This window comes from Pezoporus wallicus, unplaced genomic scaffold (assembly GCF_028554395.1).
Source record: "Pezoporus wallicus isolate ANWC-B61680 ecotype Strahan unplaced genomic scaffold, APGP_CSIRO_Pwel_v1 scaffold_7107, whole genome shotgun sequence".
Classification (NCBI taxonomy): Eukaryota; Metazoa; Chordata; class Aves; order Psittaciformes; family Psittacidae; genus Pezoporus; species Pezoporus wallicus.
Genome location: NW_026642114.1, coordinates 3,678,885 through 3,705,236, shown reverse-complemented (window position 1 = coordinate 3,705,236; position 26,352 = coordinate 3,678,885). Strand labels below are relative to the sequence as shown.

General features: G+C 38.7%; 1 protein-coding gene across 12 annotated transcripts in view; it reads right to left on the bottom strand.

Annotated features, from left to right (window-relative positions):
• Positions 1–26,352, bottom strand: part of RC3H1 (ring finger and CCCH-type domains 1) — an 80,629-nt gene that overhangs the window by 13,583 nt on the left and 40,694 nt on the right. For 2 of the 12 annotated variants that reach the window (XM_057427139.1, XM_057427138.1), the window contains 14 exons: positions 25,369–25,501; positions 23,024–23,142; positions 20,882–20,994; positions 17,325–17,606; positions 16,763–16,980; positions 15,002–15,378; positions 13,789–13,920; positions 13,056–13,226; positions 11,958–12,168; positions 11,165–11,255; positions 10,912–11,047; positions 8,758–8,928; positions 8,057–8,172; positions 5,661–6,846 (listed from right to left, as the gene is read on the bottom strand). In XM_057427139.1, the coding sequence (XP_057283122.1) occupies positions 6,693–6,846; positions 8,057–8,172; positions 8,758–8,928; positions 10,912–11,047; positions 11,165–11,255; positions 11,958–12,168; positions 13,056–13,226; positions 13,789–13,920; positions 15,002–15,378; positions 16,763–16,980; positions 17,325–17,606; positions 20,882–20,994; positions 23,024–23,142; positions 25,369–25,501 (2,424 nt within the window). In that variant the 3' untranslated portion in view covers positions 5,661–6,692. Of the gene's footprint in view, positions 1–3,914; positions 4,042–5,658; positions 6,847–8,056; positions 8,173–8,757; positions 8,929–10,911; positions 11,048–11,164; positions 11,256–11,957; positions 12,169–13,055; positions 13,227–13,788; positions 13,921–15,001; positions 15,379–16,762; positions 16,981–17,324; positions 17,607–20,881; positions 20,995–23,023; positions 23,143–25,368; positions 25,502–26,352 lie in introns of those variants that run through there. The other 10 variants (XM_057427143.1, XM_057427140.1, XM_057427141.1 and 7 more) reach the window with 10 other exon arrangements.

Here is a 26,352-nt window from a genome sequence, read left to right as displayed (position 1 = left end):
TCTGGTTTGGATGCCAAAGACTTGTGAGTACTGTCTGCCACTGAACTATTAATAAATCTTTTTAACATTACAACAAAGCAAGTAATTACTGAAATACCGCACTCCGCAAGATTTTTTTTGCTTACAGATATATTTTCCCCATATACATGTTGTATGTAATTCCATCATCTCTAATACTTTCTACTTTCAGAGACACTGTTGCACCTGTTCCTTCCATCTTTCCCAAAACTGTATCTTTCAGGTTGAAGTTGTTAATTGTGTTTGCCTAAGAATTTCAGATCTTAGAATAAGTTGTTTTCTGGAATATGAAAACATCCAATGTGTGGATGGCAGACCAAAGGTACCTGCCTTGCTGGACGAAGCTAGGCACCTAAACATTCCCTAAAATCATAATTAACTTGCTGAAATTGCAAAGATTGCCTGGGAAAGATCAGTTAATTGTTTAGGTTACTAAACTATCAGCATTCAATTTTTATTATGGTCACATACTTCAAGCTTTAAATGACTGGGAGGTTCCTGACAGACAAATCCATATTCCTACACGTTTTACTTATTGGGAAATTTCAAAACTGTACCTTCTTTGCTTACCATAGCATTCAAGGAGTTTCCATGGTATGGTATTACACTTGCCATTAGAAAATAAAATACAGAAAAAATCATTTTAGGTTTGTTCTCCTTTCCCTCTAATCAAGGCTCTACCTGCATCGTAAGAAGTGCCTCAAAGACTGTGACAACACTGAACAGTTATGTTCTTCTTCCTACGCAATAAAGACCACATGTTAACTGTATAAAGGATACTGTGCTGGGATGATGTTCCCTGCAGTCACTTACTTGTATAAGTAACTTGAACTAACTTACTCGAGCCTCTTTCACCCCCTGACATTTCCACAGAAAATAGTGAAGTTGGTAACAGTTGAGTATGGAAAAAGAGAACTCTAAATAAAGTTTTTGGCATTTCAGATTATATCTGAGAACAAGCCAATTTGTGCTATATAATCTGTATGCTGGTATACCACAAGTAACCACCCCCCAACTGTTAGCACCAAGGCTATACCTAGAAAGTGGCTCAGAAGAGCTGCTTCACTTTCCTCATAAATTCAGAACTTACATTTAACTCAAGCAAGGCAGATGTTTTTCAGTTTGCATCTAAATTACCTTTCAGACAGCTCAAGAATTTGGTTTTTCTTTTTTTTTCCCATCCAGGGGAACTGACTTACTGTGATCCAAAAATTGAACTGCTAACACTAACTTTTTTGGGTGGTTTTGTATCAGTGCTATCAACATTACAAGGCAGCAACAGAAGTGTGTATTTTGGAAAAGTGAATGATAACAAAATTCAAGTATGAAGCTAACATCACGCCCCAGCCTTGGTCTGTGCTCCTTCTATCTATTCTAGAACTATAGAAACTTCTTCATATGCATGCAGACAAACACGGAACTTGTGCGCTGCTTATACGGGTTCTTTTCCCCCATTTTAGAACAGATGATGAGTTGGCACTCCTGCTGTTTAGCCTCCTGACAATAGCACTGAGTTTCTTGGACCATAGCTAGTTAATCAAAGATATTTTATATTGGGGTTCTTCAGACAACTATCTTGTAAGTCTGCTTCATTACAGCCCAAATTTTTAAATGGAAATGGCAATGGACATGAGGGTTTATGCTTCTCTGACTTACAGATTTCTTTCCAAACCTAAACAGTAACAGTCTGCAAGAGTTCAAGTTAGATCAAGAAAGTGACATGCAAGCAGCTTTCTTGTATTATCAATGAAAAGCCTCACTCCTACCACCTTCTAGTATAGAATTTGCCCCACCTAACTCAATTTCTGCTGTCAAGAGACAATATCATCATACAAGTTTGCTTCTTCCACATCTAATTTAATGTAATGCTACAATTTGACAAGTCTTTTTAGTTCCAATGGGCTTAAAAGTCAGTAACATTTGCAACACAGATTTACCTTTTAGTGTAACTGAAGAAATTTTAAATCAGTATTCAATTTAAACACTTAAAGACAAGGCTTCTTTGATTACATAAGATTAATACATTCCTTCTCCCTCTCTAAATGAGCCATTCTGTCAGTTGAGAGAATGCAAGAGAGACTGAAAACATGTCAGAATACCCTATATACATCTCAGTACATCGCAAATTTTATGACTAAACAGAATGATTTTCCACAATTTAATGCATGGATAAGGCTTGACAATCACTATTTGTAAATTGTTATTAGGATAATACAGTCAACTCACAAACCCCTTACAAAGATTTGACAATCAAAATGGCTACACCAGGGGAAAGAAAAAAAAGCGTAAAGCACAAGTCTTTGGCTCTCCTTTAAAGAAAAACAGCAGTTTACCATGTTTATACAGATCCCCCGTTTGCCTACCAGTAGGGGGAATATCACATTTGTGCATCACTGAGTAATAACACCATTAGAAAAGGCAACTTCACAGAAGTTATTGGCTAAGCGAATTCATTTGAATGCTCTGTTTTGAGGCAGCAAGCTGTCACTGTTACACAACCAGGGAGGGTGAATGGACAAGCCACAGAAGGAAAGGAAGGAGTGCATGGACTAAAGGGAGAGAACAAGGCTCAGAAAAAAACAGAGAAGACCTTGAGAACAAAGGGGTAACAGTGCTGCAAGCTTGAAAGGTGGGTGATCAAAATTAAAAAAAAAGTCCTACTCTGAAATGGGACAGGATACCACAGTATACAAGAGGAACAGAATAAAAAGCACAAATTTCTCCTTTTAAGAGAACTAGGTTGTAGGAAATGAACAGATGTTGACAGAAAAAGGAAAATAACACTACAGAATAAACAATTTCTACACCGTCTGAATCACTGACATACTATAGCTTAACCTAACACTTAAAGCTTCCTGTTCTGGGGGGGAAGGGGTTTGCCCATGCTGAGGCTGAAACCCAGGTATCAGTGATGGTTCAAAACTGTCTACTTGCCAGGGAAAATTTAACCTACCTACCAAATGATGAAGTAGTGCCCTAATACCATTAATAATACTGTTTCTTCTCACCCAGGTAGAAGGAACTAAACCACTTTCTAAATGAGACCAATTTTACTGAGATGGACAACTAGGAAAATGGCTATAGACATGCATGTAGCAGGATAGTTATTGCAGAAATTCTCATTACCTGCTCATTTACTGTAACCATCAATGTTTCCATTATACATAGAGCTATCTGTCCCCCCAATTCTACTAGCATGCTTTTCCACAAAGGGTACATTTTAGAGAGAGCTTCCTGAAAAGACATAAAAGCATGCACTGCATTTTGCTGTTTGACTTGTTTAGTCAACTAAACTTCTGCAAAAAAGCATAAAATGGCTAAGAGGAGGATGGGAAAAAACAAAGCCAAAAATCAATACTGTTAGGTATTAAACTTTAACAAGCCAAACCATAATACTGGGCAAACAGGGCATTCACCTGGATACACTGATGACAAGGACACTGTGCACAAAGTACAGAATGGAGAGCTGGATAAAGGGGAAAAAAACAACAGTAAGATCTCTCTTCTAATCCACAGGTTTTAGAAGTATTCACCCTATGTAGGCCAGCAATCTGAATAGCTCTTGCTGCATAAATCCTCTCAGGAGCGGAAGTGGAGAAAAAATTAATCCCTAACCTGGCAAGGAAACTAACTGGCACAGGTAATAAATAAAAGGTGAAAAGTTTTTTGCCCCTGCAGATTTTCTTTCTAGTGTTGAAGACGAATTTGTAGATTCAAACATGTAACTGTCTTCAAAAATTCATTTTACATCAAAAATTACTGCAGTCGAAAATATACATCCTGGGCTTGTCCTCCTAGATTAGAATACTGCACTAATTATCTGAACTAAAATAAGCTCTCTGTGTTAATAAAGACACAGCAGGAAGAACAGACTAATTAAAAATGAAAAGACTAACCTGATGGTGGTGCTCCACACTAAAGGATGGAAGAGAGCATGGGTGCCTGCGTCATCTGACTTGTAAGCAGGCTGCCAGGGGAACATGTTAATCATCACCATGGCCAGAGCAGAGAAAGGAGAAACAGACCTGATAGGCTTAAAACTGCACCATCCTAGTTCTGCTCAAAGTGGAGCAGTTGCAATGCCTGGCCTCAAGCAGGAGACACGGATGGATGGGGACAAGGTGTAGATGGAACTATTCTAGTACAAAGATAATTTGTTGCCAAAAGTTCAGAGGGGTTAGAAGGAAAAAAAAAAAAATAGAAAAAGCAAGCTTCAAAACTATTTGGCAATCAAGAGGCCAAGGTTCAACTGAGAGTGAAATAAGCCCGTGTGAAGACATATGGAAAGTGTGGGTGTGTGCGCTGAAAAATGCTTTTATTTTCATTCAGTGCTTCTACCTCCCAGACATTTGATCACAACAGCTGCGCTCATGCGAAAAAATTCTTAAAACATACCCAATATATATACAGATATAACTATGTATATATGTATATATATATATTTACATATAAATTTTTATTTAAATAAAAAAGAAAGCTCGAATCCCAAGCCAATATGTGTATCAAATCCTTGACCAGCCAGGTCTGTAGGGCATAATCAAATTCAATGTGAAATAGTATATAAACGCGGTGCCTTGACTGGGCAAATTAAATAATTGCTACTCAAAAGAGTCTTCTGTTTGGACTCTCCTACTGGTAGGCAATAGTGGGACTGTATCCCCTCCCCTCCCCCCATTTTGTTTTATTTAACAGTATGATGAATGCAAAGCTTAGCCCAAGGTTGCTATGACCTCAGGAGGAGTTAAGGACAAAAACCTAAAAACGAAGAAAATTTATTAACTCTTGCTTTACCCAACCAAAGCAATGCAGTAATTTATTACATAACCAGTGCTTTCTGATTTAGTAGTTTAATCCAGAAAGAAAAACCAAGAACAGGCCAAGATACAGAGGGAGCAGCACTTGAATCATTCTCCATGGGATTCTTTGAGTACAGGGTCCCAATGCAGTGCATGTTGAAAGATTAAAAAAATGTGCAGCAAAACCAAAATCTCTTGATTTCTTTAACTTTTAAAGAAAACATCTACAAAGGCTTACTGTTTCTCCAACTTAAGCTTACAAAGCATCATCTTGGAGGTAGCACACTAGATCTATTACACGAAGTTCACTTTTCACAACTTCTGACAGGATCTGTGCTGCGCCTTAAGTGGTCATTTTGATGCATTTTTTCCCCTGTGAAGGGGTAATCTAGGAAGGATTCAATGCAGCAGTGGCAGACAAGATGCAGATTGATTTACAGGTGTCAAATTCTAATACACACAGGATTTTTAAGTTAAAAAAAAATCCCCCTCCATTCTATTTGAAGATTGATTTGTGCTCATCATTGATGGCAATGATGCTGATCTACTCCAGTAAAAGGCCCTCACAACAGCATTACAATTAAATAACTGATGTATCACTGAACAAAAGGGAAAAAAATAATCAGGCTATAGAGAAAATATTTTAATAATAAAATAGCAATAAATAAAAACAACCCAAAGACAAGAGTTCCTGAGAAGGAGGCATACATGAAAGATGGGTTTCAAAAGGCAGAGGTCACTAAGTCTTTCTGCATCAGCTTAATAATATGGACTTCGGGTAAGCTTGTTTTAAAGGCATAAGTGAGAAAAGGGGGTATGTGGGATTTGGAATCCAAACCCAAACAGAATGGCAAACACTGGACCAAATAAGTTCACCAGCTCATCAGCAGTTAACATCCTTCCAACAACCATATAACCTTATGTGCTCTCTACTTCCTGTTTCCTGAGATTCTGCCCTGGTCACAGCTGCACAACCTTCATTGTTGTGAAGACTTTAGTTAGAGAGACTTCAGGCAGAGAGGCTTTAGTTAAGTCTGTCTACCACAAACCCCAGCCAGCCAGCTTCAGAAGTAACAATGCTGTAGTAGACTGGTCTGCATTCTGCTGACCTCTTCAGTCCCAACAAAATAGAAGGCAAGCAACCTTCAAATAAAATGTTAAGACACTTATTTCGTTATCCTGTTTTATTACACATGCTGCGCTGGGACACACAGTAAGGACCACACCTGCTGCACCGCAAAGATTCTGTCACTTATAGTTTAAACCTAAGTAATTTAAGTAAAAGTCTTGCATAAGCTTGTGTTCAGCTCCTAACCACAATAGGAGGAACCGTTTTAAGAATGATGCTTGCTGCACATCTTTTGAAACTGCAATTCACAGCTACTCTCCAACCCTTATTCCTTGTTTATCCTTAAACCACACAAGGAAGCAGCCAGGGTGTTTTAGTTGTTGAGAAATTAAAGGTGATAAGGAATTATGCACTGGTTATGTAATAATACCAAAATAAAAGAAAAAAACCTACTTCATTAAGATCATACAATTAATCAAACAGAGTATATATATAATATCTTTTTTTTTAAGCCCTGGGATTCAAGGCGTCCAAAGTTATTAAAATAAAGTTCATTCACAGAACAAAAACAAATTTAATTTGAATTGCTTGCAGATACTGCTAATTTTCATTTTTTTTAATTAAAAAATGCGTTAATGTGAACTATGTGCAGGATTTGTTTCTAGTAGTTGTGTTTGTGCACATTGCCTCTGGACCTGCTGCTCTGCTACTGCTGTTGCTCCTGGGTTTCTCCAATCACCCCTATAAAAAACGTGACTGAAGCTATGAACACCCCAGCAAAAGAAACTCTGGGGTATGCTGGCCTCACTTCATGGAGCAGATGTGGGTGTAACTCCCGCTCTCTGGGAGTCATGGTTGTCTCCTCCTCCCTCTGGGTCCTCCGACAGGCTGAGAGATGCTGTCTTGTTTGACAGGAGGCCAATGTTCTCTTGTGTCAAAGCTGATCCATTTGGAACATCACTGCTGAAAGAAAGTTGAGGAGAAAGGGGGAGGGAAGGAAGCAATTAATAACATTTTTCATTTAAGTAAAAGGACTCAAAATATTTGTTGCTGCAGCATCAATATGAACAGCATTGTGAACGTATGTAAACATGTGAAGACTTGCTCTCTACAGCAAACAGGTTGTCTGGGATGCTGCAGATAGCAGAAAAGGAAGAACTAAGGTAAGACTAATTTAAAAACAAACAAGACTACATATTTTCAGGGTTCTAGATAATTTATATTTTTCAAATATTTCAGTATATGCCAGAAAGTGCACAGTATCAATCCATACAATGCACGAATTCCAGAATATTTAATTTAGCTGGATTTTTTTTTAATGAAAAAAAAAAAGTTGTTTCGATTTTATTACTTTCAGAGTTTCATATGGAAAAATTATTTTATGCTCCGGAGGCCTCAATCTAATGGTGAAGCACAGACCACAAGAACTGGTTATAAGAAGAAAGTGCAGACTTCATAAGCAACTGAGAGGTCCAAGTTTTCTAAATACACTTTCTGAGTAACTATCCAGATTCCAAATTGCTCAGGTGAATTTATGTAAACTCAGAGAAACATCTGAGCTTTTCTCTTTGAAGTATTAGTTTGAATACACACAGATGTTTGCAGCCATCTGAAAATGTTTGTTGTATAGATATCCAGCATTAGCAGCCAACATCTTATTTCAGTGGACTACCAAATGTGAACTGAAATCAATCCCAGTACCTACACAGCTAAAGATTACTGCCTGCAAATAAAAGTGAACTCTGTTTCAAAAGTTACATGCCTTCCTAGACAACATCCAATTAACAAATTGTAGAAAAATGGAATAACTTCCCTTTCATTTCCAACATTTATTTGAAACTAAACCAGCAGATAAAGTTTCTTTTATGGCTGTTTACTTCCTGCTCCTCCCTATAAATCATCCAACATTGACTACATGGACTTCTGGTCTTACCAATGCAGCAATACTTCTGCTGAATTAATTGTCATTGTCTTTCCACTCCCCTACTCATCAGCTGAAATAGCCCTCAGTTCATGCTTACACTATAAAAAAATTGGTTTGTGTAATCTTCTCCTAGTAGATGCTTCCACGTCAGAGCTAGTGTGAGGCAGGGGATGTTATTCATGTACCAGACGGTGACCCTGATTAAGTCCTTCTTCTGATACACAAATGAAAGTTGAAGACCCACATTACCTGAATGTCAGTGCAAGGTCCTCAGCCGGAACCTTGCTTTGCGGTTCTAATTGTCCATTTTCTGTCTGTTTAGTGGTGCCCAGTTTGTTTTTTATATCCAGTGAAGACTGGCTCTCCTTTAAAAAAAGGAAAAAAGAAAAATTCCTTAACATTATGTTAAAAGAAGAGACTTCATCCTTTAGGACCTATAATGAAGACCTGTAAATTGAAGTCACACAACATAACTCACAAAAAGCCATGAGGCAAGAAACAGACTCAGTAAGATAATGCTCTTCTTCTCAGGACACAGTATTTTCCAAAAGGAAGGGACAATTCTTGTAAGCAACAAACAAAGACCACAGACTGTAACAGCACACAGACTTCTGAGCACTAGTCTGCACCTGTAGAAGTTTTCTATGTTAAAACAGTCTAACTCATGGCACAGTGACCTTGGAGACAATTCACAGTTTTTAACACATTTATTGCCACACTTATTTTTAAAATATTCTGTTTTGTTGCCATTTGAAGAGGCTAGATTTAAAATTCCTTGTAAAGAATCATCTAATAACTTCTCAGGAGGTTCTGAAGAATGAAGAGGTGAAGAACGAGGTGGATGGCTCCAGCTGTGGTCATCCAGCCAAGAGCCTTTTCGCCACAGTGAAAGGGCTGCAGTCAGCTACATGTGTCTCCACCTCTTTGCTTCCCACCCCCATGGCACTCACCATGCTCAGCTCACGGGTTCTCTTCCCAATTTCCCTTTCCACCTGGTGTAGCTCCAAGCTCAGCTGTTCACTTGAGATCATCCCAGGCCACTTGGAAGGTGGCGGTGGGGGCTGTGGTTGGCCTGCCAGGGTAGTCGTCTCCCTCTGCAACAGCAGCCTGTTACTAACAGCCTAAATGCATAAAGCCAAGCATATACACAACTGAGCACACAACACACCAAGCACAGGAAGAGCTCTAGGCTGTAATTCTAGATTATTGCTTATTTGCAAAACCAAGGCCTTCTCTTGCCATACTTAACAAGGTCCCACTTGAAATAGCTTCTAACACAAATTTAAACATTTTTTACACAAAGACAAATCTTTTCACTTTTAAACAAGCAGCGTTAAACACCTTTTAGTATAATAAATTTCCAGGGATTTTTCCTATACACAGATCCCTTCTCAAAACTAGGATTACGCAAGAATAAAAGGAATACGCTCACGAGCTATTTGTTGAGCAAAATGTAACAGCAAATAAACAAATCTGCTGTTTTAATTTACAATAGCATATCTGAAATTCTACAGTGGAGCCAGAATTATATTACCAAATAATATAAAAAATCTTGAGAGATGTGGATATCAAATACATAGCTCTCTACTGACCCAAATGAGGAAGGACAGGAAGAGAGGGGGACAGGTACAGTCATTCAGAAGTTGCAAGTTACTAGCAGCCAAGTAAAAGCAGTAGTCATGTTTGCCACTCCAAAAACCTGCCAGTCCCTGGAAATCAACTCTAAGTGTGCAGTCTGCATTTAAAGATACTATCTCCTACCCTGCACAACCAAACATCTGGCTGGTCTTAAGTAGAAATGCTCATTCATTTGAGAAGCAAACAAAATAATCTAGTTCTTCATGTTCTGATTGAATGACTGATCGAATCACTGAGTGATTGCTACAACTTTGGAACAGGTAAATCAATAAAGGTGGTGAGGCACTGGAACGGGCTGCCCAGGGAAGTTGTGAACGCTCCATCCCTGGCGGTGTCTAAGGCCAGGCTGGACAGAGACTTGGGTGACACAGTTTAGTGTGAGGTGTCTCTGCCCATGGCAAGGGGGTTGGAACTTGATGATCTTAAGGTCCTTTCCAACCCTAACTATTCTACAATTCTATGATTCTAAGTCTCCTGGATTTCAAATATCTGCTTGCAGCTTTGAACAGAAGGGAAACTGAAAGCTGTTGTCACTCAAAATAACTGATTAGTTCTGACAAATTCAAATTATGATAGAATCAAAGCTCAAAACTCAACTGTGTAGGACTTAACACTGACACAATCGCATTAATAATGAGCAGGAGAGGCGTGCCATTTACAAGTTTTGCAGTTTTCCAATACTCTCTATTATGGCAGACATGCAAGATTTAAAACACTTTCTCCTCTTGTTCCCAAATAAGTGCACAAGAACATAAGTTATGTTTGAAGTAACTGCAAATGCAGTACTATTTGTAACTGCTGCTGCGACTTAAAAAAAAAAAAAGTAACTAAAGCTTTCCTAAAAAAAATTCTTTCCTTATGCTTTAACATTTCTACCTTCTGTTTTTCACAAAACACAAAGATTTCAACTCATTCTTTTTTAAATGCAGACTGCCATCTTTTCTCATGTTACTAGTGACTGTATTTTTTTTAAGAGTGGAGATGTAAAACATTATGCTTAATTTCTCAAGCTAAGTATCTGTATTTTTTGATCTTGTGGTTTGTGCTATTTAGGAAGAAACAGGTACAACACAAAGCCAAACATGAAACAGATGAAGGTCACTGCTTTGTGTACATCAAAATCAGACATTATCAAGGGCAGTAAAGCCAAGAAAAATAGGTATCTGCAGCACAGGTTCGCCTCTGAGTATACAGATGAACAGAGAGGGTCAGTAAGCAGAGAGCATGAAAGCAGTAAATGAGTACAGAGAGTTGATTCAAGTATGGTGTTGATTTGCACATGAAGCGCAGGGATATTTCTGTTGCTAAGCAGAGTGCTTTACACTCTTACCCTAGTTTTGATGCGTGGCATCACAGAATTAAGTATTGTTACTGAATATCATTACAGTCCCAGAAAGATCAACTAATGAAAAGCTTCATCTCTCTCCATACTACCCCTCATCACTCTTCCAACCATTGGTACCAACCTCTAGTCCTCGCATTTGTGTCTGCTGGCTAATCTGGTGGTCTACTTGCTGCAGCTCCATGCGCAGCTGCTGCTCTCTTTCAGCTGAGGGCAACTGTTTCCCATGACCAGCCACATCTGACATGGACAGTCTCTCCCTTTGGGATCAGAAAAGCAAAAATAAGGAGATTTCTAAGAAAAAGCTTCATTCAGCGGGCACAGAAAAAATAAAATAACATTACACAAAGGCAAAAAAAAAACCAAAGCAGTCCTACCTGTCATTGAAACGTCCCTGAGAAGGTATATTTTGATGAGGAGAATATGGAGAGCCTCCCCAGCCACCATGAGTTCCATAAGGACTGTAGTCTGGCAACAAACAGAAATAAAAACACGTTGCATTACTACAAAACTATCCTTTAAGTAGTTCAGCCTACACACAGAACTGAACAGACATTAAAGAATAATCAGAAAGGCCAGGCTGCTAAAAGTGAGGAAGCCTAATGTTTCTTCTTCAATTCACCTCAAGAGAGAGATCATCTTCTGGAGCAAGACATACAGCCACATTACATGTGATTAGAAAATAGATGTGTAGAAAATAAACTATTCCGACTTTATTTGCCTTGCCTAACAGTGCACAAAGCAATGCCTGCATTAAGCTTCAGCAGCAACCACCGATAAAGTAGGAATGCAGTAGAGTACTTTGTTATGATGGTTTTGCATTTTATCTTTGGGAAAGCAGTAAGTTTCTGGATTCTACTGCAACAGACTTAAAATAAACCTCATCTCAGCAGGATCAGCAGAACAAAGTAACTTTTTCCAAAAAGCAAGAAGAAATCACCAACACATACACTAGGTGTGCACAAACCTGCCCTTGCAACAGGAAGTGACAGCCTTTTTCTTCAGGCGTCTCAGTGTAGCCTTACCTAGAGTTGTTTTTAGTGGCATGACATATATCTCACCTATTTTTCTATGAAACAAGCTTACAGGGGCTGTCTTCAACTTGAATTATACTAGTAGCACTAAAGAAAGCAGCAACAGACAGCAAAATCCAAGTGTAGATCATCATACCTGAAATGATAGATTTGGTGTTAGCTCCCTGAACTGCCATGGCCTGGATGGGACCAGAATTCTGATACATGGCTTTGGAAGTACGAGAAATAGCCCCAAATCTCGACACAGTTGGTCGGTCTCCAAATGGAATAAGGTCATCATCACCAGTCTCTGCTGCTCTTCGTTGCATGTCTAATCGCTGGTCACGCATGCCTTTACTATCTACGTTCTAGACAAGATATGGAAGAGGCAGTCAAACTTAATCAGAAATGAGAAAAATCACAGTGCTTGTACAAATCGGTACACCAGTATAGTAAGTCTCAGCTGTATTTTCTATTTCCTTCATCCTTAAACTAGTCTGCCTATTCTACCAGCCTATTTCTAGCTGTAGAGTGATGCTTAAACGCTAGTAAGAAACCAAACAGTGGTGGTATTTGAGAATCCTATTTATTCTCTTCTACATTCATGAGTCCAGTAATGGCTTTTTTTTTTTTTGCAACACTGGCTTAGCAAAACTGCAGCAGTACAAAATAAGATCACAGCCAGACAACCACAGCTTCAGTGAATGACTGAATAAACACAGAACAGAGCTAGAAATTGCCCTCAAAAAGAATCAGCTTAGTATTATGTTACAACTAGGCTTCCCAAATGCTTCATGCAAGTTTGGGTATTCATGTGGTCACAGATCATAGAGTCTTTCAAGTAAAAACTAGTAAGACCAGTAGAAATAATTACCTTAAAAGGATTTAATAGCACAAGTTACAGCACCTCCCTCTGACAGAAAGCAACAGATGAACATGTTTAATTAACAAGCTGCCAGTAGAAAGTAATTTTGGATTTCAAGTAAGCATAAAGAATCACGGCAAAGTATCTCTTGCTATCCATGGCTTTAGAGTTGTAAACCTGCATCTATATCCAGAATTTTAAAACAGCTACAAAGATGTAGGACTATTTGTACCTTTGAAAACAAAGCACTCTGCACACCTGCAAATGTGCAGTGCACTTTTGAGCTTAAAATACAAGCACTCCGGTCATCCTGGAAAGCAAATGAAAAGAGTCCCTCCAAACCCACAACTGTATCAACTTTGCTTCTGTGTTCCCCCAGTCCCTACATACCGCCATCTCCACACTCCTTGCTGCCACAGCATCTTTGGGTTTTGCGTCTTTGGTTCCAATGTAGGAGCCGATGGTGTCACAGGACCAAGGAGAGTATTGGCTGTAGTCATTTCCTTTGTATTTCCCAGCTACCTTCAGATCTTCATCTAAGTACTGCACAAAAACAAAAATCTGGTTCTGTAAGCGAAGGGAAGAAGCAGTTTCACAGCCACCAGTACTTAGGTCAACAGCAATGAGCTTGAAAAACTACCAGGATTATTTTTTAATCAGTACATCACCATTTGGAATTGGGCCACAGCAAGCATGAAATGCATGAAATTCTGATCACCAGGCTACACTCCCTGTGCTGACTGGTCACTTGGCCAGTATGAGAGTGGTATTTTGAGCTTGGTTAAAAAATAAACCTCCATCAAGCTGTTACTTAACTATAAACATGTCAACAGCAAATGAAGAAGTCCAGTAACTGTGAAGACTACTTCAATTAATAAAGGTTCAAAGCTACTTCTTTTGGTTGCACCAAAGGCAGATAGCACAGGATAAGCAGCAGATCAGAGAAATAACAGCTAGCTGAGAAAATAGAGAACACACCATAAGGGCTTCCCACCCAGAATACAAAATCTCCTCCCCCGGCACTGTACTGTTCTAACTTTGTTGTCTTCACCTACCAACACACAAACGCCAAAGTATTTTCCAAATATGCTAGCAAGTTATATTTTTGTCAAAATATGCTTACCTCCTCTGAATGAAAAGGATGAGGCAAGGTTGGTGATGGTGCAAAAGGAGGTGGAGAAATCACCTTCCTCTCTTCTAGCTGGGCCATGATCTCTTTCCTTCGCCGATGAAGTTCATCCAGGCTAGGATGAGGCTGACGTGAAGAGAGAAATAAATTAAAAACTTGAAATACATTACAAATTTTGAAGCATTAATGCACAAAACTAGTAATTTAAAAAATATTTTTTATCCAAACAAAATAGGGCAACCAGATACTTCTACAATGAACAGACAGTATCACATACATGTTCCTACGCTAGCCATACACCCCAAAAGCAGAGAACGTTATTTTGCCTGGAACTGATTAGATACTCAACTAACCCAGTGATCCAACTTTAATCCTGTCAAACTTTTAACTCACAGGTAGTTCAACATGAATCTGTGTTCCAACTTGGCAAAGTTTCCATTGAAACATGTTCCAGCATGGCAGGTCCCCATTTCAGTTATATGGGGGGAAAGCGATAGAACTCTCCAGATCATAACCTATCCACAGTTAGTTTACATTAATCATTCATTTTGCAACAGAATCAAACATCCCAAAAAATGTGACAAACTCAAACCTGAAATCTATAAACTATGTAAAAATGCTTCCTGGACTCAGCAATGCAATTCAGAGCCTCCAAAATGAATGACAGCTACGTAAATCCAACTGTTCAGGACTCTATTCCAGCTGATGATTTACCAAGATACTTCTTTTTGTTTGTACACTTCTAGGAAGTCTTAAAGTAGAGAGAATTTAGAAGAGCAGAAGCTTCAGCTCCTTTATCACAGGATGCAAGTTTGAATACTTATTTAGGCACAGAGGAGGTCCAGTCACATATGAGCAGTATAAGAATGCACACAAGACCACTTCCACACACTGTATTTAATCTGCACTACAAAGATGACAGCTTTCTCCAGTCTAATCTCTGTTGGGGAAGTCAGGACCATAGCAGACTTCCTAGGTAATTACAATGCTTTTCTACTTTGAAAACTAAGTTTGCTACTTACTTTGAGCACTAAGTAGCAACCTGCCTTCCAGTTTTTAATTAGCTTTGTCAAACCTACCCCTTCTTAAAGATCAAACTTCTAATTCCTTATAAACCCCACCATCTTACTACAAAAATGTTCAAATTCTCAAGTAGTTCATAGTTTCTCTCTTAAACAACTATGAAATTGTGATATAAACCTCATACCCTGTGGCATGAAGGTCTGATCTGACCTAGATGTGGAGTCACTGGGCAATAACCCTCTGTTTGCTGGTATCTGTCTCTTGATTCAGGTATGTAGGAGGGTACAGCTGCTTGTGGAATTTCAATGGGTACAGGGCTTCCTCGGACAACCTCCTCTCGTTGATATGGCTGGACAGGGGGATATACACGACGACTGTCGTAGTGAGGTGGGTATATGGGTTGTCCCATAGGAGGATACTGCTGCGGCTGTGTGTACTGTGGGCTCACCACACGATCCTGAAGGTAGGGTGGGTAATGGTCTAAATAAGGTGGACCAGGTTCAGGAACTGATGGAGGAGGTCGGACAAAGCGAGACATCGACTGAGTGGGATAGTAAACTCCTGAAAGAAGGCAAGAGGAATACAAAAACAAATCCACAAATGAGATAAAGTGATTATCACAGTTGACCACAAAACAGAATTGTTTCAAATACTCCAGTCTACAAGTATCATGAAGATAAGGGTATAAATTAATTCACATTTGTTGTTTGCCCACTGTCTAACTGGTATTTCTACTAAAAAACTAGCCACAGAAAAGCAAAACATGATACAAAGCTCAAGTGACAGGGTTCAATTACCTAAAAAAGATACCAGCAAGGCATAAAGCTTACACCAGCTAGAGAAAAGGTGGTAAAACCGAGTCTATCGCAGTCCTGCTAGCATGCCAAACAAGTAACTCATTAGAATGTACCTGCAGATTGGCATAAATGCTTTTAGCTAGATAAGACTTAAAAAGCAAACTGAAGTTTAGCCTGTACATCCGCATCCATGCAACTGAAATTCAATTTGTCCCAAAATATCAGAGCCATTGCCTGTGTAGAGGAACGTGGATTAATTACAATTTACCTAAAGATTTGTTCTACCTCTTGAACAGCAGAAAGAAATTTCATACTGTGAATCACTTCAAAGAACTAAGAAGAAAGCTTCTAAGAACACACCCCTTAGTTACATGAAGATTTTAGGAAACTGTCTGGGATCTCTTGATAATTAAAAACAAGCACGAACACATGCACATCATCATCAACACAGGCATCAAGTTTCATAGGCAGCTCAGGTCTTAATTTGCACACAAAAATCAAATGTAAGCTCTCCCCCCACCTTCAAAATACTCTGCAACCTTCTGAAAAACTGTGGTGCTCCCCTGCCCCCCTTCTCTTTTAAGGCTTTTTCTTCTTTTTTTCATTTCTTTCAGTCTTTCATTCCTTATTTTTCCTTCACATTGACTTCACTTTATGTAATTTCTCTCTCCAATCTTACATTGTGTAAGGGTGTGCAACACCCTTCTCCAGTATCACTTATCTCTACCCATCACATACATATGCAGACACTTCTGAAATACACACTTTTCATTAAGGACGTAAGTACTTTTACTCCTCAGGCATAACCCCCTCTGCTGGTTAAACTCAATTTCCATTTTCCCCGAGACAAACTGAATTAAAATTTACCATATTAGACTCCTAATCCAGCCTAGTTAGGAAGAACTGAAAGAAAAGAAGGAGTTGCTACACTGGATGGGTATACACCTCTGTTTTCAACTGCATGGACATCCTCAGTCAAGGCATAAAAAGCCTGCTGATTTCCATTTTATTATGTCATCACCACATTAGTGCCTACAATCCGCATAACAGGTAAGACTCAACTTGAAGGCTTAGAAACACGAGAGAGTGGGAAGAAAGAGTAAAATCAGTATGAAGATGAAAGATAGAGAGCTTGGTCTTAAACTTACCTTGTTGGTAGGGTGCTGGCTCAAATGGTGGGGCAGTTCCCCTAGGATCCTGATAAAACATATCTGCTTGCTGAGTATTATACAACTGAGACCCTCGTGGTACCATTTGCAACTGCTTGGTGACTGACACCGAAGGCAGATCTGTTGGTGCCCGAGCAGGCACAGGATGAGGGTTCACTGGTAAGGCAGAAATAGAGCTCTTGGGAACAGATTCCATCCTAAAAAGTACAAAGATGGCACTGCTTATTAAGGCCTGATATAACACACTGTACTATAAGCCAGTCTATCCTCCACCTGCTGAAGGCTTACATCACCTTCTCTAATTAAAATATAAGCAAACAGTGAAGTAAAACAGTTTCATTTTAGCTTTAATTTTCTACTCTACTTTTTAATCACTTAAAAGCAAACAAAAAAACAAACAAAACAAAAACAAACGAAAACAAAAAAATCACCACAAGACTGAAAGAAAAATCTTGTTCTGTTTCTTTTCTAGAAAATGAGTTTGTTTCTACTGCATATTTACACAGATGACACTTCAAACAACAGTTAGAAAGACCCGTACAAGTCAGGAGGGGATCCAGGGGCACTGCTACTCAGATGGTCCATCTTCCCTGGTTTCAGAGCTGTTTCATAACTGGAGTCAGTCCCTCGAGAAATAAGTTGCGTCACTGTGCTGCCTGTTGATACAATTCCATTTGGCAGAGCAGAAGTTTTCCTATTGGGCAATTCCACTCCCCCTTCCTCTGAGAGGATAGCTCCTGAAGGCAGGCCCACCTCATTTAGCTGGCCGAGGGAGGCACTCAGGGGTCTTCTGGGAACCAAACGCTTGTTCATTTTACGGAATCTTCAGAGAAAAGAAGCCATATATCAAAAATTGAAACAAAAGAATAGAGATCCATTTTCAAATTTTTTTTTTTGAACAGACATACTACCAAAAGCTTCAAGTTTTAAGTCAAGTTTCCTAAGGCCTTGTGAGAGCATCTGTTAGACTACAACTTCACTGCTATTTGAACTGTTCCTAGCAGTTTCAATCAGAACAAGGATGGATTTTTAATAGCAAGTACACCAAGAGTTCACAGACACTTCACACAGCAAGGTTACAGTCTTACATCCTGTGCATATATGCATTTCAATTGTACAGAAGAAAACCAAACCCAAACATCACATAAAATACTACCTACAGTAACAGAAGCTTCAGAATAAGGATCACAGACTATTCAAGTTCATTTTATTCAGATACAAAATTAACAGCGGAAAATTCAAGTGACAGAAGATGAAGATTCCCTTTTGCACCATTTGCCCAACAATAAGCCAAGTGTTCATTGCCACATGGTATCTTTTAAAGCATAGTTTTTAAAATTTATACACAGCTTATACTGTTTGCTTCATTTGGTAAGCAACTGCAGAGATAAACACTTCTATGAACACGCTGTAACTACAAAAATCTAACTGCTTCTCATGAAAGGCTGAACAAACATTCCACAAAATCAGCAGACTGACAGTACTGGAGCAACAAAGAGAGCAAATTCCAGAGTCGAATGTCCTCCACTAAACATCCTGCCATTAGTTTAGGTATCAGAACATAAGTGGCAGGGCACATTTGTAGGCCTGAGTGCTCCTGCTGCTTGTATTACACAGTAAGACGCTGTTTCTTCTACAGGGTTGAAGACAGCACTTCCATTTCTAGCAAAGTGAGATGGTAATACAGACTAGGAAGGTACATATTACTGTAGAAAAAGGGGGCCTTTATACTCTATTACTCCATCTTCAGATAATGTTTGTGTTTGCCCACATGTACAGCATTAACAGCAATGCAACAGAGGCAAAAATTTTTTCATTGTTGTGTGTTTCTGTTGTGGTTATTTTGGTTTTTAGATGTGACTGAGTATGGAGTCAAAGTATAATCTTGCTACATACATTTGAGCTGTTTGTCTTATTAGTTCATTGATTATCTTCTAGCCACCTTAATAACTTTCTCTTGGTTGAATTAATCTTTACCCACATAATCAAACTATAAATTCAAGCTACAAAGTGTTGACAATGGACATAATTCAGAATGTATTTAAAGGGAGTAAACGAGCTATCACCACAGTAAAAGCACTTAAGTATGGACAGACTACAGCTTTCCTAACATATGCTGCTCAGAAGTTGTTCTGGCATCTCATGTCAGCTGTGCAAGTCAGCTGGACACATGGAGGTGAGTGAAAGTGAACTCCTTAGTCTGAGCTCACAGCTCTACTTTGATATCCTGCTCAACATTCAAATCACTCAAGCAAGTGTGCAAGGCAGCAGAAGGACACTGAGAAGCCACTGCCATGTTCTCTACACCATATACTTCTGGACATCCTCATCCCATTAGGTGTCTTAGAGGCACAGTGTCTTACGGCTCCTGACTCCCTGGAAGGCTTGCACACAACTTGCGAGATGAGGACTGGCCACCCCTGCCCATTCATTCAGCTAGAACAAAACAGTATGATCAAGAGATACAGGTGCATGTGTATAGACACCCTTTCAATCAAAGGTGACAGGAAGAGTTTATGTAGCACCCTCCATGATAAATTACTTAAAAATACTTATATATAAATTTAAAGGGCTGCTCTCTCAATTTTTCCAAAGAATTTTTGTTGCTGTCTCTACACATGCAGGACACAAAACCAATCTAAAAATGTAATGCTTGCTTATGCACACTGGGTCTTTTTCCTTTGCCAAGGGGGGAATGAGCTGCTGTTTAAACAGTCAAAATTATAACTTGATATCCAAGACACTACCACATAGCTCTCCATAACCTTCCTGCAAATGTGAAGCTGTATATAATGAGACACACACAGAGGAACTACTACATAGCAACAGCAATTCATATTATTCATACTAAACATTTTTAAAAAGGAAGAACACTAATGCAGTATCTACTCAAAGAAATTAAGCAAAGATAAAAGGTACAAGGAAGAACTGGAACTCAGAGTTACACAACCACATAATACAAGCCAGTCTGGATTAAAAAAAAAAAAAAAGCCTCTTACATCCACAAAGCTGACAAACAGTCCTCCTTGATGCACATGGTTAGTTCAGAGGTACTAATACTGACTCACCACCCTTGTTAACCATCCAAACCAGCAGTACCAGTCTCCATTTTTTAAACACCATGACAAAAGGGGAAAAATCCCAACTGTTTCTGCAGAACACAAGTATCAAAGTCCTATTCTCTGTTAATATGAATAACTGCCTTTGTCATTCTAACACCACATGCTCTGCTCTGTTTTTCTTCCTGTTTTGCTTATGCACTGCATGCTGGCTATACAGTGAACTGCCATATTAATGCTTCAAGCTTTAGACTATGGAGTGGAAAAAGCCTGTATACCATTTCCAAACTTTGGAGTTTTCTTCTGATTATTTTCTTTGAAAGATGCAAATTCTTTTAACCCCCAAACCATGTAACAAGTAACACATGCTGCATAAAAGAGATAAATACTATATATTTTAAATCTTAAATAATCCATTTTACTTTAAAAAATAATTAAAATTATCTTCAGAACAGCTGTGGCCTGCTCTTGAATGTAGCTTATTCACTGCAGGTTTTGTATGACCACCATTTTTTAACTCTTCAACAACAGATTTAATCACTGAGGTTACTGCATGTGCAATCTGTCAAGAAGTTTCAAAGAAAAGCTGTTGCCAAAAAAAAACTTGTGATGTGCATTTTTAGCTTTTTGGATAGCCCTAGCAGCACAGAAGAACAAGAGAACTCCTACATCTGGAAAACTGCCAGCAACCTGACTGAATATAAAGGCAAGATGAGAAGTACACACAAATAAGTGACCACGATGGATGCAGTCAAACAGCATGTTTAGTCACACTTAGGAAAAACAGTCCACCTCCAAAATCTCAGATAACACCTGCATAACCGTCAAACTTTCAGAGATGCATTAATGTTGAACAAAGCAAAATATTCTATACTTAAGAACAGTTCAAAAACCTGAGAAGACTGTTAGGAGTTTTTAATTTAATTTCCTGCTAATGTAACAGGCAAGTTATGCTTCCTCTCAACATTCCTAGATATGATAAATAACTCTAAAATGAAGCAAAAACTGGATTGATTTCTACTGTGAGAGGTACACTTACTTTTCTAGCTCCTCCTGTGAATGCGCAAAGGTGCAGCTGGCCCCCCGAGGGCATCCTCCTCTCTGTTTCATGTCTCTGCACATGTATGTCTTGTACTTGCTGTGCTGAGGAGGCTGACAAGGTTAAAGAAACCAGGTGAAATATCCAAATATAAGTGTGCTTCACCAAGAGCTGAATGTATCCTCTTATTAAAGGCACAATGTTTAACTATTGATAATTCCTTAAATTTAAATGTTCCAGAAATACCTATGGTGAAGTAAATGACTGGAGCAGTATTTGTGTCTGGGTCTTCAACAGAACTAACAGATTCAAGAGCAGATACTTTGACAACTAAGTCAGTACGAGGTTTTTAAAACATTTTAATTCAAATTCCTTACAGAAGCTTAATTGGAACACAGCTGTATGTTTCAGGACCCACTTAAGTGGACAAAACCAATATAAGCTGAAAAAAAAAAAACAAAAACCAAAACACCATGCTTAATCAGAAATTACCAAATATTCATGAAGCTCTGTGGCAGTTTATAAAAAATACAATCTGGTCAGTTGCTTTTCCTTTGATTTTTGTTAGCTCAAGACAGCACTTTTCTGAGTATCTTTATCAGAGAGTTACTCTGAGTATCTCCGAGTTACTTTTCGTTGAATTCCCTTTCACCCCTCCCTTTGGACTAAAAAAAAATAAATCCCTTCACTATCTACAATGATTATTTCCATCAACAGCTGAGGATGCAATCTCACTGATACACAGCTCAACAGGGTATAGGCAGTTTTCTGTACCTCTCTTCAGTTAAGTTTTCCAAGAAACAATGACCTACTGCAATCCTGCTCTCTGCATGAATGCTTATTTGCCAGTCTCTATATAAACTCTGACAGAATGCCAGCGGTAGTCTCAAAGACATTTGAGTCCATAAAGTTTTTGTGGCAGAATTAAATCTGAGGCAGAAATTCCCTATCAGAGTTTTCACCAAGGGAAAAGTCAACTATTGCTTTCTGAAAAACTCAGCCAAAAGATGTAAATCTGTAAGAAGCCATTTGAAAAGTGATTCTTTTCTTTCCTCCCATCTACTGCAGTGAGAAGAGGATTTAGGAAGGGAGTACATAAGCTGCACAGACTTATACTGGCCACTACTGCCAGCCAGCAAAACTCCGTGCAATAGTCAACAGATGGCCCCTTTCCCACTTGGGAGGTTCTGGGGTCCCTTCCAAGTGGCACAGCATGTACCAGGTCTCAGCAACGGTCTGAGCAGAACAAAACCCCTCACTGTTTTTCCCACCCTGATTTCCACTTGTGTATTCCTACTGCTTTCCCTTTTGCTGGTTAACAGTGCTTATTGCACATTCCAGTGAATGCAAAAAGGTAAGCTAGCATAAATAATTCACTATAATTTTGCTGCTTTTTTTTTGGCAGATGTAAACTTTCTACTAGTTGGGCTCCCTGAACTAGCTCTCCAAGAGGAACAGTGCCAAAGCAAGGGAGGGAGTGTTAATATGTGCCAGGCAACAGTCTCAGCAGCAGTTAGCATTGAGATCAACTTAGCTATACAATGAAATGAGATCAAAGGAACATGTGGTAAGATAACTCTGATATAGGCTAATATACATATATGGCATCACTGTTTTGTTTCTGAAACAAAAGAAGCTGTTTCAGAAATTTGGACTACACCTTTATATGAAGTCTTCCCAAATCTTTGTTTTACAGACCATTAAGGTATGAGAAAGTTTAAGAATAATTTCCTTAACACACAGCCATCTGGCTGAAATGTGTCATGTCAAAACAAACCCAAGAAAATTCCCACAGATCATAGTTCTAATGCACCCTGGCTTCTCTTCCCCATCCTCTGGTCAGGAGAGTTGTTTATTCATCCCCCTAAGCTTGCAACTGGATCAGACTATTGTCTTTTCATCCTAGTGAGCTGTGCAAATTAATGCAGCATGTACTGGGGGGTACCTTGTCTCGATTTATTTTTGGTTTTGTTTTCTTCCCCACCCCCCTTTGTTTACTTTTTTGATAATATTCAGCAGTAATGTTTCTAATCAGCTCCTTTGTCAAAACAAATCTCTCCAGATGACATTAGGAAACACCTACTATTGAACACAGCCAGTAATGTTCAGGGGAAAACACTTCCTAAACCATTTAGCTTTTACCTGTTGCTGATCTGTTCCTTTCTTGCTGTGATTCTGAATATAATCAACTAAGCCATGAACCACAGTCCTCACAGCAACCAGTCCATTTTCCAGTTGTTCCCATGTTGGAGGTGGAGCATCTATTGCATTGACAGCAAAGAGAGAACATAAAAAGTCAACAGGATTTTCCAAAACCAGGTACAAAGAGATCAAAAAGATTTTATCAAAAACATGTAATGAGATAAAAAGCATTCAGCACTAATTTAGGGATATGTACCACTTAAATGATAAAGCTACCTGTAGACTCAAGATTGAACCACACCAAATACCAAATGAGGCAGCAAAACTATTATTAGCATGTCAAATTATTTCCTTCCACCAGAACTTTCATACCTCACAAGAACTCCAGAGTAAATGCACTGTACAAACTCCACATTATAATGAAAGGCAAAGAACAACCCCCACAGAAAAAAAAACCAAACACCAACCCCCAAAACCACACACACACACAAAAAAGCAACCTCATAACCAACTGATCAACACCAGCCCAACAAAAATCAAAACAAAAAATCCCACAAAACCCAACAAAATAAACCAGGCTGAAAATCCCTCTTCACATTCAGACTCTTGTAGGTAAAGTCATTCTTGTTCAAATACCACCACTGGCCTAGATCTTGCAAGCACAGTCACTGAAGAACAACAGAAATTGATGCCTCTCACATGAAAAAATGTCACAAGCAAATCTATGAAACAGACCACCATCTAACACACAGCAGTGTGAATAAACTGCAGTCTTAAACTACAGGGGCACTTGTTCTTCTAACCAATTTACTTTTCTAATCGTTAAATCTGTTCCAGCAGATGACACTCCCATCGTGTGCCTACACACTGCTGCAAAAACACAGGACCTCAGAGTGCCTTTCAACATCTTTAGTATAATTACATTCTATTCTCTTTAGAAGGACTAAGTTGTTCCAGAGGAACTTCAGTGTATCTATAGAACAGCAAGGAAGAAACAAAACAGCAAGAGAAACATCAAGATCAGACTTGCCTACTGGAACAGAGTGAGGCTATTAGTGATTCTAATTTATGTATCAGTCTCAGCTAACAAATTTACAGTACACACACAGTTTTAACCTTGACTTGTTAAAGATCTGGGTAGAAAGTACTACATCTCTGTTACCTGTGAAGTACAACTGGTCCTTATTTGAAGGGTAAAAATTTTTTTCTTGTTTAAACAAACAGAAACGAAAAACTACAACTGTTATTCTCCCGAAGCCACAGTTTAAGCCTTCATGCTATTCTGACAGAATTTTAAAAATCAATTATTAATAACAGGTATAAACGAAAATTTCTGCCACAGCACTCCCCATTCCGCCCCTTCCTCTCCATCAGGTGATCCATCCTCACAGTGCTGCTGACTTTTTCAAAATTTCAATTTTTCTCTCCTCTATCAACATCTTAAGTTGGAGACAATGTAATGGGGAAATAAAATCTAAGTCCAGACTTTCACACCTTTTCAGAATTACATATTAACAAGAAAAATACTAAAATCCCTGTGATAACACATCTTTTTTTTACTAGATTCAATTTTTTGCCCAGCTTCTGTCTATTCAAACTATCAAAGTTCTACTTTGGAATCCAAAATAATTTACAGAGAAGATGCCTTATGATTTTAGGCTGTTTCTAAGAGAGCCTTCCAAGCACAATGTTTGAAGGCTAGAGACCTTTGATTAAAAACTAACACACAGAATTCCTGAAACAAAGACAAAAATATTAGATAAGTTAATAGAAACCCTTCATCGGGTAGTGGTTTCTTGAAGGCTTTCCCTGATTTGTAAACAAATTATTTGCTCTGGTAAAGAACTGGAGAGATAAAGTTATCTTGGAGTATAGCAGACAGCTAAGGCTCTGCATTAAGAACAGTGGTTCTATCTATCTTCCTGTTTCTTTTCAAACCTTGTTTCAAACAGCAGCATGCGTACCAAAGAAAGGGGAAAAGGAGGAAGGCAAGACAGGGAACCCCGAGTTAGGATTGCCCAATATCAAGTGTAGACCATGCAACCTCACAGGATTACATGTATTTAACATCCTCATCTATGCTCACCCAGCACTATCAAACAAGGAATTTTTTTTCAGGGGAGTAGCAAAATTATTCCTGTCAAACTTTTGAACCTATTTTAGTTTCAGAACAGTTCAGTTCCTCACACAGATTACTGCCATTCTAAGGCTGATTATGAGTACCACTCAAGAATCTTAAGATCATGAATCAGAGGATGCTTCCTTCAACTTACTGAACAGGTTCCAATCTTGTAAGAGAGTTAAGCTCCTCTCGCTAAGAGGTTTTATAAACCATCTAGACTTACCTGGACTGGGATCGATATTTGCTAGGAGCTCTAAGTGGGGTCGAAGGCGATTCAGGTTAGCTGGATCTCCAGTCCTCTGAAGAGCAATAGTTAATTCCTGAACACTCTGTGCAAATGAGGCTGGGGTCTGCAACTTAAAAAAATTATAATAATTAACTTTCTACAGGCAAATTGATCCTTATGGTTTCTGAAGGCTGCTCCACACGCTCACAAGAGCTGTCTTCCAAAACTGGAGTGAAATGTGTTTCACATAAGCCCATTTCAGTCAGCAATTTCTATTAAATTCCTTCTCTGGTATTAAGGACATACAGTTCTTTGACACTGCAGGTTAAAATACAGCTTTAAATAGACAAAATAAAGGCTGGTATTATTTCTTATGATATAACCTCTGTGTTGTGCTGGCACCCAGAAAAAAAATAAATATTAGAAACCATTTAATTAGATTTCTGAAGAGTCTAGTATCTTCAAACTGATGAGTTTACACCCTGCTTTAAACTGAGTAGAGCAGACAATGAGTAAGTTGGATGAAGGACAAAGACAACTAGCAATGTTCCATTTACTAGCATCACACAACTTCAGTATTTAAAATCCTTTAATTCTGCCTAAATCCTTCCAGAGATTTCTGGCAGGACACCTGAAAAGGGAGACAAAGGCATAAATATACAGCAGACCAATCTCAACAAGGTTCCATTTTCCTTACCTAATTTAGGCACTTAGATGTCAGTCTTCTATCTTAAAAGCCTATTTATCCTATGCTCCCTCTAAACAAAAAGACACCTGGGCATTTCCAAAGGCCAAGTAATTTCATTTAAGAAATGTGCTTCTACCTCTCTTTCACACTTCAGGTATAGACAGGGGGCTGAATAATCCTTTATTTTTTTCAGTTTATGCACTACCTTTCTGCCTGGAAACATGAACCATTAATCTCTGCTACTAAATTTGCAGTTATTGGCTGTTCAGGAATGCCATAGCTCAGCTGTGTAG